This window comes from Coregonus lavaretus (assembly GCF_964263955.1).
Source record: "Coregonus lavaretus genome assembly, chromosome: 30".
In the NCBI taxonomy this organism is placed as follows: domain Eukaryota; kingdom Metazoa; phylum Chordata; class Actinopteri; order Salmoniformes; family Salmonidae; genus Coregonus; species Coregonus lavaretus.
This window is the reverse complement of record NC_140017.1, coordinates 38,295,093-38,309,529: the sequence shown is the minus strand read 5'-3', so window position 1 is coordinate 38,309,529 and position 14,437 is coordinate 38,295,093. Positions and strand designations below refer to the sequence as shown.

Here is a 14,437-nt window from a genome sequence, read left to right as displayed (position 1 = left end):
TGATCGCTAACCAACAGGTTGACATTAGCCTGGCTAAATGTTTTTCTAGTGTTGTCTCAGAGGACGAGCTAAAGAAGAAAAACATGGCATACTTCATTGATGGTAATCTCCTCATGCGTAAATGGACATCCCATGTTGACGCTGGCGGAGATTGGAATGCTGTTTACCAAATAGTGATTCCTACAGCCTTTCGACAAAATGTTTTATCCCTCGCTCATGATCACCAGTGGTCCGGACATCTGGGAGTCACCAAGACTTATGATCGTGTTTTGCGACATTTCTTTTGGCCTGGCTTAAAACAAGATGTGGCTCAGTTCTGTCGGACTTGCCACACCTGTCAAGTAGTTGGGAAACCGAACCAGGTTATTTCCCCCGCGCCTCTTTGTCCCATACCGGCCATAGGTGAACCATTCGAACATGTGATGGTTGATTGTGTTGGACCATTACCAAAAACAAAATCTGGTAACCAGTTTATGTTGACAATTATGTGTGTGGCCACCAGGTACCCAGAGGCCATTCCTCTGCGAAGGATTACTGCTCCGGTGGTGAGTAAAGCGTTGATCAAATTCTTCTCAACTTTTGGATTACCTAAGGTGATACAAACTGATCAGGGTACGAATTTCCTTTCTAAACTTTTCAAACAAGTGTTAAAATCCTTGTCAGTTATACACCGTGTGTCAAGCGCATATCACCCAGAGTCTCAGGGTGCGCTTGAACGTTGGCATCAGACCCTGAAGTCTATGCTCCGTAAATATTGCTTGGAATCTGAGAAAGATTGGGATGAGGGAGTTCCTCTAGTGTTGTTTGCTGTCCGTGAGACAGTACAGGAATCCCTAGGGTTCAGCCCAGCTGAACTGGTGTTTGGACACACCATGAGAGGACCTATGAAAGTCCTTAAGGATCAGTTTTTGTCACAAGAGTTGTGTGTGAAAGAAAATGTGTTGGACTACGTTAGTCGCTTTCGTGAGCGCCTACATGCTGCCTGTGCTCTAGCAAAGGAAGCGCTGTCTTCCTCACAGAAACGGATGAAACGACACTATGACACACAGGCTGTTTCTCGTTCACTGCAGCCAGGTGACCGAGTTCTTGTGTTGTTGCCTGTGCCAGGAGCGTCATTGTCAGCACGTTTCTCTGGTCCTTATGTCATTGAAAAGAAACTAACTGAAACTGACTATGTGATACAGACTCCTGATAGAAAACGCCAATCTCGTGTGTGCCACGTTAACATGTTGAAGACATACCACAACAGACCCGTCACTCAGGTAGACAGTCCAGAGAAACTGGCCGAGTCGGCTGTCTCTGTTGCTGCTACGGCTGTAGTGGGAGGTCATGTTAATGATGTGGACGGAGATGGTTTGGAGTTGCGCAATACTCAGCAGCAGTGTGCTAGATTGCCCAATTCAGAGATGCTGCTGTCTCTCCCGTCAAGCCTGATTCATTTAACGGACAGACAGTCAGATGATATTGTGAGACTATTACACAGCTTTCCATGTCTTTTTAATGATGTTCCTACATGTACAAATGTGTTAGAACATGACATTAATGTTGGAAACGCTGCACCTATCAAGCAACATCCTTATCGTGTCAACGTCGCTAAGAGAAAGATAATGAGGGGTGAGGTCGGTTATTTGCTGGAGAATAACCTGGCTATGCCAAGTTCAAGTCCTTGGAGTTCTCCGTGCATTCTGGTTCCTAAACCTGATGGGACATCCAGATTATGTACGGACTATCGGAAAGTCAATGCGGTCACAGTGCCCGACTCGTTCCCGTTACCCAGACTGGATGACTGTATTGATACTGTTGGTGCTGCTACTTATGTAACCAAATTAGATCTTCTAAAAGGTTACTGGCAGGTGCCGTTAACCCCACGTGCCTCCGACATCTCTGCATTTGTGACCCCAGATCACTTCCTACAATATGCTGTCATGGCATTTGGGATGCGGAACGCACCAGCCACTTTCCAACGCCTGGTTAACACAGTATTGGCTGGAGTTCCTAATTGTAGTGCTTACCTTGATGATCTGGTAATTTATTCAACTGAGTGGTCTGATCATGTTAACACTCTAAGGGTAGTGTGTGAACGTCTAGCAACCGCTTCTCTAACCCTGAACTTAGCAAAGTGCGAGTTTGGGAAGGCCACTGTTACTTATCTTGGTAAACAGGTCGGCCATGGTCAGGTGCGCCCTCTAGATGCCAAGGTCTCAGCTATAAACGCATTTCCCGCACCTACCACCAGAAGAGAGCTACGCCGTTTTTTAGGGATGGTTGGCTACTACCGTAGTTTCTGTAAAAATTTCTCTGCGGTAGTTGCTCCATTAACGGATTTGCTCAGTCCGGCGAGAAAATTTGTATGGTCTGAAGATTGTTGTGCTGCTTTCAACACTGCTAAAGCACTCTTGTGTAGTACTCCTGTTCTTGCTGCGCCAGATTTTGAGCGGCCGTTTAAACTGGAGGTAGATGCAAGTGCCAGAGGTGCTGGTGCTGTTCTACTGCAGCAAGACCAGAGTGGAGTGGACCATCCTGTCTGTTATTTTTCACGGAAATTTAACAAATGTCAGACAAACTATTCCACCATTGAACAAGAAGCTCTAGCTTTGTTGTTAGCTCTGCAGTACTTTGAAGTTTATGTTGGTTCCAGTGCATTACCAGTGGTAGGGTATACTGACCATAAGCCCTTAGTTTTTCTCCACCGGATGTACAACCAGAACCAACGCCTTATGCGTTGGGCACTTGTCGTGCAAAATTATAATTTGGAGATCCGCCACAAAAAGGGGTTAGATAATGTGATGGCAGATGCTTTGTCTCGTGTTTGATGATCTAGGTTTTTTTTTGTTATCCCGGCAGGATGATTATTGAATTTTGGGTGTTGTGATAGTACGTGTGTCGCAAACCATTTTGGTTTGCTCTTTTAAGGGTGGGAGTGTTACGGATACAGGTATCCTGTGTTTTTGTGTGTTTCTCTCCTTCTGCCCTAATCACAGGTGTCCTGTATGTTCCTGATTGGTGGTCGTTGAGGTGTCTGCTGATTGGACCAATCAGTGAACATTCCTGTGAATAGCACCACCTGTTACTCGTTTGTTCAATCACACAGCCCATTGTATAAAAACCAGTCTTGTGTTTGTTGAGAGAGAGAGAGACTTTTTCCATATGTGAGTATGGACACGGTGGTGTCCTGTGTGTTGTGTACTCACTAAGTTGTTGGTTACCCTATTGGTAACTTTATTAGAATCTATTTCTTTACCTGAGTGTGGATACTGTTGTATCCTGTGTGGTGTGTACTTATATAATTGCTGATTACCCTGTTTGGTAGCTTTGTGTGTTTCTGGGAAAAGGGGAGTTTAAGCTAGTTGCCCTTGGGCGTACATTACCCGTAGGAAGAACTCTGTCTATAAACACTAGTGAGACCTGAGCGGACCACCCACTGTATTTTTGTATGGTAGCAGTAGCCTAGCGGTTCTTGAGGCAGGCAAGATCAGTTTAGGGGGTTTTACACTATTGTTTCATTTCTTGGGTCCTGCTCAGCCCTTTTTCCCAAACCCTTACCGTGTGTTCAGAAATAAACACTTTGTGTTTGACGGTAGTTCATGGTTGTTGTGTCATTTTTGGTTCTCACTGTTCCCTGCCACACTTATAATTTACATGAATTTATGTTACGGGTCTCATGTCCATCCACCCTAGATGTTTAGAGCCACGGGGTTCGTAACACCATCATTACTTTAAGACGTGAAGGTCAGTCAATCCGGAAAATCTCAACAACTTTGAAAGTTTCTTCAAGTGCAGTCTCAAAAACCATCAAGCGCTATGATGAAACTGGCTCTCATGAGGACCGCCACAGGAATGGAAGACCCAGAGTTACGTCTGCTGCAGAGGATAAGTTAATTAGAGTTACCAGCATCAGAAATTGCAGCCCAAATAAATGCTTCACAGAGTTCAAGTCACAGACACATCTCAACATCAACTGTTCAGAGGGGACTGTGTGAATCAGGCCTTCATGGTCGAATTGCTGCAAAGAAACCACTACTAAAGGACACCAATAAGAAGAAGAGACCTGCTTGGGCCAAGAAACACAAGAAATGGACATTAGACCGGTGGAAATTTGTCCTTTGGTCTGGAGTCCAAATTGGAGATTTTTGGTTCCAACCGCCATGTCTTTGTGAGACGCGGTGTGGGTGAACGGATGATCTCCGCATGTGTATTTCCCACCGTTAAGCATGGAGGAGGAGGTGTTATGGTGTGGGGGTGCTTTGCTGGTGACACTGTCTGTGATTTATTTAGAATTCAAGGCACACTTAACCAGCATGGCTACCACAGCATTCTGCAGCGATATGCCATCCCATCTGGTTTGGGCTTAGTGGGACTATCATTTGTTTTTCAACAGGACATTGACCCAACACAACTCCAGGCTGTGTAAGGGCTATTTTACCAAGAAGGAGAATGATGGAGTGCTGCATCAGATTACCTGACCTCCACAATCCCCCGACCTCAACCCAATTGAGATGGTTTGGGATGAGTCGGACAGCAGAGTGAAGGAAAAGCAGCCAACGAGTGCTCAGCATATGTGGGAACTCCTTCAAGACTGTTGAAAAAGCATTCCAGGTGAAGCTGGTTGAGAGAATGCCAAGAGTGTGCAAAGCTGTCATCAAGCCAAAGGGTGGCTATTTGAAGAATCTCAAACATAAAATATATTTTGATTTGTTTAACACTTTTTCGGTTACTACATGATTCCATACGTGTTATTTTATAGTTTTGATGTCTTCACTATTATTATACAATGTAGAAAATACTAAAAATAAAGAAAAACCCTTGAATGAGTAGTTGTGTCCAAACTTTTGACTGGTACTGTATATTTTCTTTGCTAAAAATTTGAATGACAGGTCCCCACTGTGCGTGTTATAGGGAAATAATGCAAGCTCTAGAATGCCCTTCAAGCCAATCCAAAACAAGTATTCAACAATGCCATGGTATAATTAAGCGATAAGGCCCAAGGGGGTGTGGTATATGTCCAATATACCACGGCCAATGGCTGTTCTTAGCACGACGCAACGCCTGGATACAGCCCTTAGGTGTGGTATATTGCCCGTATACCGCAAACCCCTGAGGTGCCTTATTGTTATTATAAACTGGTTACCAACGTAATTATAGCAGTAAAAAAATAAAAATAATCAGACCCGTGGTATATGATTAGATATACCACGGCTGTCGGCCAATCAGCATTTAGGGCTCGAACCACCCAGGTTATAATAATTGATAATGATATGAATGATGTATGACTATATGTAGGATGGATATGCCATGTCTAGTGACGACTGGAGAGACCCCAGTTAGCAGTATTTTCTATAGGATTGGCCATATTTACATTTTTACATTTAAGTCATTTAGCAGACACTCTTATCCACAGCGACTTACAAATTGGTGCATTCAACTTGGGATAGCCAGTGGGACAACCACCACTCGGGAGGGGGGGTGTAGAAGGATTACTGTTATACTATTCCAGGTATTCCTTAAAGAGGTAGGGTTTCAAGTGTCTCCGGAATGTGGTCAGTGACTCCGCTGTCCTGGCGTCGTGGGGGAGCTTGTTCCACCATTGGGGTGCCAGAGCAGCGAATAGCTTTGACTGGGCTGAGCGGGAACTGTGCTTCCGTAGAGGTAGGGGGGCTAGCAGGCCAGAGGTGGATGAACGTAGTGCCCTCGTTTGGGTGTAGGGTCTGATCAGATCCTGAAGGTAAGGAGGTGCCGTTCCTCTCACAGCTCCGTAGGCAAGCACCATGGTTTTGTAGTAGATGCGAGCTTCAACTGGAAGCCTGTGGAGTGTGTGGAGGAGCGGGGTGACGTGAGAGAACTTGGGAAGGTTGAACACCAGACGGGCTGCAGCGTTCTGGATAAGTTGTAGGGGTTTAATGGCACAGGAAGGGAGCCCAGCCAACAGCGAGTTGCAGTAATCCAGACGGGAGATGACAAGTGCCTGGATTAGGACCTGTGCCGGTTTCTGTGTAAGGTAGGGTCGTACTCTGCGAATGTTGTAGAGCATGAACCTGCAGGATCGGGTCACTGCTTTGATGTTAGCGGAGAACGACAGGGTGTTGTCCAGGGTCATGCCAAGGTTCTTTGCACTCTGGGAGGAGGACACAATGGAGTTGTCAACCGTGATGGCGAGATCATGGAGCGGGCAGTCCTTCCTCGGGAGGAAGAGCAGCTCCGTCTTGCCGAGGTTCAGCTTGAGCTGGTGAACCGACATCCACACTGATATGTCTGCCAGAGATGCGATTCGCCACCTGCTTATCAGAAGGGGGAAGGAGAAAATGAATTGTGTGTCGTCTGCGTAGCAATGATAGGAGAGACCATGTGAGGATATGATAGAGCCAAGTGACTTGGTGTATAGAGAGAATAGGAGAGGGCGTAGAACTGAGCCCTGGGGGACACCAGTGGTGAGAGCACGTGGTGCGGAGACAGATTCTCGCCACGCCACCTGGTAGGAGCGACCAGTCAGGTAGGACGCAATCCAAGAGTGAGCAGCGCCGGAGATACCCAACTCGGAGAGGGTGGAAAGGAGGATCTGATGGTTCACAGTATCAAAGGCAGCAGATAGGTCTAGAAGGATAAGAGCAGAGGAGCGAGAGTTAGCTTTAGCAGTGCGGAGAGCCTCCAATACACAGAGAAGAGCAGTCTCAGTTGAATGACCAGTCTTGAAACCTGACTGGTTTGGATCAAGAAGGTAATTCTGAGAGAGATAGCAGGAGAGTTGGCTATAGACGGCACGCTCAAGAGTTTTGGAGAGAAGAAAGAATGGATACTGGTCTGTAGTTGTTGACATCGGAGGGATCGAGTGTAGGTTTTTTGAGGAGGGGTGCAACTCTCGCTCTCTTGAAGACGGAAGGGACATAGCCAGCGGTCAAGGATGAGTTGATGAGCGAGGTGAGGTAAGGGAGAAGGTCTCCGGAAATGGTCTGGAGAAGAGAGGAGGGGATAGGGTCAAGCGGGCATGTTGTTGGGCGGCCAGCCATCACAAGTCGCAAGATTTCATCTGGAGAGAGAGTGGAGAAAGAAGTCAAAGCATAGGGTAGGGCAGTGTGAGCAGGACCAGCGGTGTCATTTGACTTAATAAATGAGGATCGGATGTCGTCAACCTTCTTTTCAAAATGGTTGACGAAGTCATCCACAGAGAGGGAGGAGGGAGGGGGAGGAGGATTCAGCAGGGAGGAGAAGGTGGCAAAGAGCTTCCTAGGGTTAGAGGCAGAGGCTTGAAATTTAGAGTGGTAGAAAGTGGCTTTAGCAGCAGAAACAGAGGAAGAAAATGTAGAGAGGAGGGAGTGAAAAGATGACAGGTCCGCAGGGAGTCTAGTTTTCCTCCATTTCCGCTCGGCTGCCCGGAGCCCTGTTCTGTGAGCTCGCAATGAGTCGTCAAGCCACGGAGCAGGAGGGGTGGACCGAGCCGGCCGGGAGGATAGGGGACATAGAGAGTCAAAAGATGCAGAAAGGGAGGAGAGGAGGGTTGAGGAGGCAGAATCAGGAGATCGGAGGGAGAAGAATTTAGCAGAGGGAAGAGATGATAGGATGGAAGAGGAGAGAGTAGCGGGAGAGAGAGAGCGAAGGTTGGACGGCACATTACCATCTGAGTAGGGGCAGAGTGAGAAGTGTTGGAGGAGAGTGAGAGAGAAAAGGATACAAAGTAGTGGTCAGAGACTTGGAGGGGAGTTGCAGTGAGATTAGTAGAAGAACAGCATCTAGTAAAGATGAGGTCAAGCGTATTGCCTACCTTGTGAGTTGGGGGGGACGGTGAGAGGGTGAGGTCAAAAGAGGAAAGGAGTGGAAAGAATGAGGCAGAGAGAAATGAGTCAAAGGCAGACGAAGGGAGGTTAAAGTATGAAAATGTATGCACTCACTAACTGTAAGTCGCTCTGGATAAGAGCGTCTGCTAAATGACTAAAATGTTAAATGTTAAAGTCACCCAGAACTGTAAGGGGTGAACCATCCTCAGGAAAGGAACTTATCAAGGCGTCAAGCTCAATGATGAACTCTCCAAGGGAACCTGGAGGGCGATAAATGATAAGGATGTTAAGCTTGAATGGGCTAGTGACTGTGACAGCATGGAATTCAAATGAGGAGATAGACCGATGGGTCAGGGGGAAAATAGAGAATGTCCACTTGGGAGAGATGAGGATTCCTGTGCCACCGCCACGCTGACCAGATGCTCTCGGGGTATGCGAGAACACATGATCAGACGAGGAAAGAGCAGTAGGAGTCGCAGTGTTTTCTGTGGTAATCCATGTTTCCGTCAGCGCCAAGTAGTCGAGGGACTGGAGGGTAGCATAGGCTGAGCTTTGTGGATACAGGCCCTGACCTAAGCTTTGTGGATACAGGACCTGACCTAAGCTTTGTGGATACAGGCCCTGACCTAAGCTTTGTGGATACAGGACCTGACCTAAGCTTTGTGGATACAGGCCCTGACCTAAGCTTTGTGGATACAGGCCCTGACCTAAGCTTTGTGGATACAGGCCCTGACCTAAGCTTTGTGGATACAGGCCCGGACCTAAGCTTTGTGGATACAGGCCCTGACCTAAGTTTTGTGGATACAGGCCTGGACCTAAGCAGGGGCAGTCAAACAATGGAAAGGCACTTTATTATAATGGAAGTGTACACAGAAACACACACTCCAATATGTAGTTAGTTACATGATGTTCCTGATCTAAAGAGTCTATCTGGAGCCATGAGCCATGCAGGTAGAGCCATGCCATCTGGACAGAATGCCCCATTCTGTCTTACTGTACTGTAGTGTACTTTACTGTAGTGTACTTTACTGTACTTTACTGTAGTGTACTTTACTGTAGTGTACTGTAGTGTACTGTACTGTAGTTTACTATAGTGTACTGTAGTTTACTGTAGTTTAGTTTACTGTAGTGTACTTTACTGTAGTGTACTGTAGTGTACTGTACTGTAGTTTACTGTACTCTCCATTGCATCTCGACAGGGCTTTAATCTAGCTAACTGACAGTGTGTGGATTTGCCTGTTCCCCGAGATATATACTTGACTGGGTATCTAATCAGAAACTACTGACTCATGACCTATTGCTATGCAATAGGACTCTGGGGCTGAGGCTAGGTTGATTTTAAATGTGCACAAATGTGCTCTGAATATTGTTGATGTGGTTAAACAGGCTGATGCCAGTGTGGGTGAAACACTATGACGTAAGACTACAACAGTATTAGATTAGGACTGTGTGTTTATCAGTGACTCTGGAAACGATCCATTCTAAACGGTTTCTTCTGTGTCTTTCAGGATGTAAGAAAACAGGTGGCTCCCCTGCTCAAGAGTTTCCAGGGAGAGGTAAGACTGTCTTGTGTGTGTGTGTGTGTGTGTGTGTGTGTGTGTGTGTGTGTGTGTGTCTCCTCTTGTATTTCAGTACATAATGGTGTGTGTGTGTGTGTGTGTGTGTGTGTGTGTGTGTGTGTGTGTGTGTGTGTGTGTGTGTGTGTGTGTGTGTGTGTGTGGGGGGGAGGGAGGGAGGGAGAGAGGGAGAGAGGGAGAGAGGGAGAGAGGGAGAGAGAGAGAGAGAGATTTTTTACCTATATTCTCCTGTTTTTGTGACCTCTTCTCTCTATTACTGTCCTCTCTGCATTCTGTCATTTAGCCCCCTGGCCATGTTTAAATTGTATCCTGTGAAAAGAGAGACACAACAAAAACCCTGGCATCAGCCAATCACAGCCCACTAATCTTAGTTCCTCTCATTCTGCATGGCTGCACGTTTCTAGGGGGATGCTGGATTTTTGTAAATATTTTTTTATACATCACTAATTTGTTTCCAGCGTTGTTGATGTCGCCGTTGTTGATGTCTTAATGAATACAGGAGGCCAATATCTTACTGTTCTGCGCTGTGAGAGGAGTTTTCTCTGTCAGCAGTGTGTTTTTATTCTAAGACTATCCTTGTTTATTCCCCTCTGAGTCATCATTTCATCATAACACTCGTCCTCCTCCCATGGAAGCTGTTGTTGTAGACTTGGGCGTTATGGGGGTGGAGTGGGTGGACATTCTAGTTCTACCCCATGATTTCACTTCCCTGAGCCACTCACGCACCCACACATCCAATGTGACAGGGCTGCCTTGCCGCAGGGCAGAGAATATTCCAGTTTAACATTGGGTTATGGTTCTTCTTTCTCTTGAGAGTAGCAGCCAGTTGTTATTTTAATGTGCTGTAATTTCAGGGCCTTCACACAGTGTTTGGTGATCCTATAAAGAATATGGAGTTTTGATGTGGTGCAGCAGGACATGTGTTATTTCACTTTGTCAACTGTTTTCCACTGCACACGCGCGCGCACGCACGCACGCGCACACACACACACACACACACACACACACACTGTCACACGCACATGTACAGTGGGGGAAAAAAAGTATTTAGTCAGCCACCAATTGTGCAAGTTCTCCCACTTAAAAAGATGAGAGAGGCCTGTAATTTTCATCATAAGTACACGTCAACTATGACAGACAAATTGAGAAAGAAAATTCCAGAAAATCACATTGTAGGATTTCTAATGAATTTATTTGCAAATTATATGGTGGAAAATAAGTATTTGGTCACCTACAAACAAGCAAGATTTCTGGCTCACACAGACCTGTAACTTCTTCTTTAAGAGGCTCCTCTGTCCTCCACTCGTTACCTGTATTAATGGCACCTGTTTGAACTTGTTATCAGTATAAAAGACACCTGTCCACAACCTCAAACAGTCACACTCCAAACTCCACTATGGCCAAGACCAAAGAGCTGTCAAAGGACACCAGAAACAAAATTGTAGACCTGCACCAGGCTGGGAAGACTGAATCTGCAATAGGTAAGCAGCTTGGTTTGAAGAAATCAACTGTGGGAGCAATTATTAGGAAATGGAAGACACAAGACCACTGATAATCTCCCTCGATCTGGGGCTCCACGCAAGATCTCACCCCGTCGGGTCAAAATGATCACAAGAACGGTGAGCAAAAATCCCAGAACCACACGGGGGGACCTAGTGAATGACCTGCAGAGAGCTGGGACCAAAGTAACAAAGCCTACCATCAGTAACACACTACGCCGCCAGGGACTCAAATCCTGCAGTGCCAGACGTGTCCCCTTGCTTAAGCCAGTACATGTCCAGGCCCGTCTGAAGTTTGCTAGAGTGCATTTGGATGATCCAGAAGAGGATTGGGAGAATGTCATATGGTCAGATGAAACCAAAATATAACTTTTTGGTAAAAACTCAACTCGTCGTGTTTGGAGGACAAAGAATGCAGAGTTGCATCCAAAGAACACCATACCTACTGTGAAGCATGGGGGTGGAAACATCATGCTTTGGGGCTGTTTTTCTGCAAAGGGACCAGGACGACTTATCCGTGTAAAGGAAAGAATGAATGGGGCCATGTATCGTGAGATTTTGAGTGAAAACCTCCTTCCATCAGCAAGGGCATTGAAGATGAAACGTGGCTGGGTCTTTCAGCATGACAATGATCCCAAACACACCACCCGGGCAACGAAGGAGTGGCTTCGTAAGAAGCATTTCAAGGTCCTGGAGTGGCCTAGCCAGTCTCCAGATCTCAACCCCATAGAAAATCTTTGGAGGGAGTTGAAAGTCTGTGTTGCCCAGCGACAGCCCCAAAATATCACTGCTCTAGAGGAGATCTGCATGGAGGAATGGGCCAAAATACCAGCAACAGTGTGTGAAAACCTTGTGAAGACTTACAGAAAACGTTTGACCTGTGTCATTGCCAACAAAGGGTATATAACAAAGTATTGAGAAACTTTTGTTATTGACCAAATACTTTTTTTCCACCATAATTTGCAAATAAATTCATTAAAAATCCTACTATGTGATTTTCTGGATTTATTTTTCTCATTTTGTCTGTCATAGTTGACGTGTACCTATGATGAAAATTACAGGCCTCTCTCATCTTTTTAAGTGGGAGAACTTGCACAATTGGTAGCTGACTAAATACTTTTTTCCCCCACTGTATGTACACACACACAGACTTGTATTGTGATTTAAGGTTGGGCCTAATCATTGTGCCTTCACCCTGTCAAATAAACCAGCTACATAGATGCATGTAATAGTATTCATATGCTGTTCTACTTCCTCATGTTTCACCCTGACGGTTGTTAGGACCTGTTATCCAGTGATCTATAGCCCTGTTATCCAGTGATCTATAGCCCTGTTGTTGATGAACCTTCCCTGTCTGTGGTGTTGTATTCCTACTACAGGTCAACCCTGTAATCTATACTGAACAAAAATATGAACGCAACATGTAAAGTGTTGGTCACATTTTTAATGTGTTGAAATAAAAGATCCCATAAATGTTCCATACGCACAAAAAGCTTATTTCTCTCAAATTGTGCACAAAATTGTTTACATCCCTGTTAGTGAGCATTTCTCCTTTGCCAAGATAATCCATCCACCTGACAGGTGTGGCATATCAAGAAGCTGATTAAACAGCATGATCATTACACAGGTGCACCTTGTACTGGGGACAATAAAAGGCCACTCTAAAATGTGCAGTTCTGTCACACAACACAATGCCACAGATGTCTCAAGTTTTGAGGGAGTGTGTAATTGGCATGCTGACTGCAGGAATGTCCACCAGAGCTGTTGCCAGAGAATTGAATGTTCTTTTCTCTACCATAAGCCAGCCCAGGACCTCCACATCCGGCATCTTCACCTGCGGGATCGTCTGAGGAGGAGGGGGAGGGGGGGTGCTGAGGAGTACTTCTGTCTGTAATAAAGCCCTTTTGTGGGGAAAAACTAATTCTGATTGGCTGGGCCTGGCTCCCCAGTGGGTGGGCCTGGCTCCCAAGTGGGTGGGTCTATGCCCTCCCAGGCCCACCCATGGCTGTGCCCCTGCCCAGTCATGTGAAATCCATAGATTAGGGCCTAATGAATTTATTTCAATTGACTGATTTCCTTCTATGAATTATAACTCAGGAAAATCTTTGAAATTGTTACATGTTACATTAATATTTGAGTTCAAATCAAGTTTTATTTGTCACATACACGTGTTTAGCAGATGTTATAGCGGGTGTAGCGAAATGCTTGGGGGGGGGGGGGGTGCACCCTCTGCTGTTTCCTGAAGCCCACGATCATCTCCTTTGTTTTGTTAATGTTGAGTGAGATGTTATTTTCCTGGCACCATACTCCCAGAGCCATCACCTCCTCCCTGTAGGCGGTCTCGTCATTGTTGGTAATCAAGCCTACTACTGTTGTGTCGTCTGCAAACTTGATGATTGAGTTGGAGGCGTGCTAGGCCACGCAGTCATGGGTGAACAGGGAGTACAGGAGAGGGCTGCGCATGCACCCTTTTGGGGCCCCAGTGTTGAGGATCAGTGAAGTTGAGATGTTGTTTCTTACCTTCACCACCTGGGGGCGGCCCGTCAGGAAGTCAAGGACCCAGTTGCACAGGGCGGGGTTCAGACCCAGGGCCGCCAGCTTAATGATGAGCTTGGAGGGTACTATGGTGTTGAATGCTAAGCTATAGTCAATGAACAGCATTCTTACATAGGTATTCCTCTTGTCCAGATGGGATAGGGCAGTGTACAGTGTGATGGCGATTGCATCGTCTGTGGATCTATTGGGGCGGTAAGCAAATTGAAGTGGGTCTAGGGTGACAGGCAAGGTAGAGGTGATATGATCCTTGACTAGTCTCTCAAAGCACTTCATGATGACAGAGGTGAGTGCTACGGGGCGATAGTCATTAAGTTCAGTTGCCTTTGCTTTCTTGGGTACAGGAACAATGGTGGCCATCTTGAAGCATGTGGGAACAGCAGACTGGGAAAGGGAGAGATTGAATATGTCCATAAACACACCAGACAGCTGGTCTGCGCGTGCTCTGACGACGCAGCTAGGGATGCCGTCTTGGCCAGCAGCCTTGCAGGGGTTAACATGCTTAAACGTCTTAATCACGTCGGCCACGGAAAAGGAGAGGCCACAGTCCTTGGTAGTGGGCCTCGTCAGTGGCACTGTGTTATCCTCAAAGTGTGCAAAGAAGGTGTTTAGCTTGTCTGGAAGCGAGACGTCGGTGTCGGCGACGTGGCTGGTTTTCCTTTTGTAGTCCGTGATTGTCTGTAGACCCTGCCACATATGTCTTGTGTCTGAGCCGTTGAATTGCGACTCCACTTTGTCTCTATACTGATGTTTTGCCAGTTTAATTGCCTTGCGGAGTGAGTAGCTACACTGTTTGTATTCTGCGATATTCCCAGTCACCTTGCCATGGTTGAATGCGGTGGTTCGCGCTTTCAGATTTGTGCGAATGCTGCCATCTATCCACGGTTTCTGGTTAGGGTAGGTTTTAATAGTCACAGTGGGCACAACATCACCTATACACTTCCTGATAAACTCAGTCACCGTTTCAGTGTATTCGTCTAAATTATTTTCGGAAGCTACCCGGAACATATCCCAGTCCGTGTGATCAAAACAATCTTGAAGC

At 46.2% G+C, this 14,437-nt stretch overlaps 1 protein-coding gene across 1 annotated transcript in view; it reads left to right on the top strand.

Moving 5' to 3' along the window:
• The window catches only part of LOC311106254 (homeobox protein cut-like 1), a 121,423-nt gene that overhangs the window by 43,414 nt on the left and 63,572 nt on the right, over positions 1-14,437 (top strand). Inside the window, exon 3 of the mRNA XM_084148548.1 lies at positions 9,275-9,322. Coding sequence (XP_084004674.1) covers positions 9,275-9,322 — 48 coding nt within the window. The remainder of the gene's footprint in view (positions 1-9,274; positions 9,323-14,437) is intronic.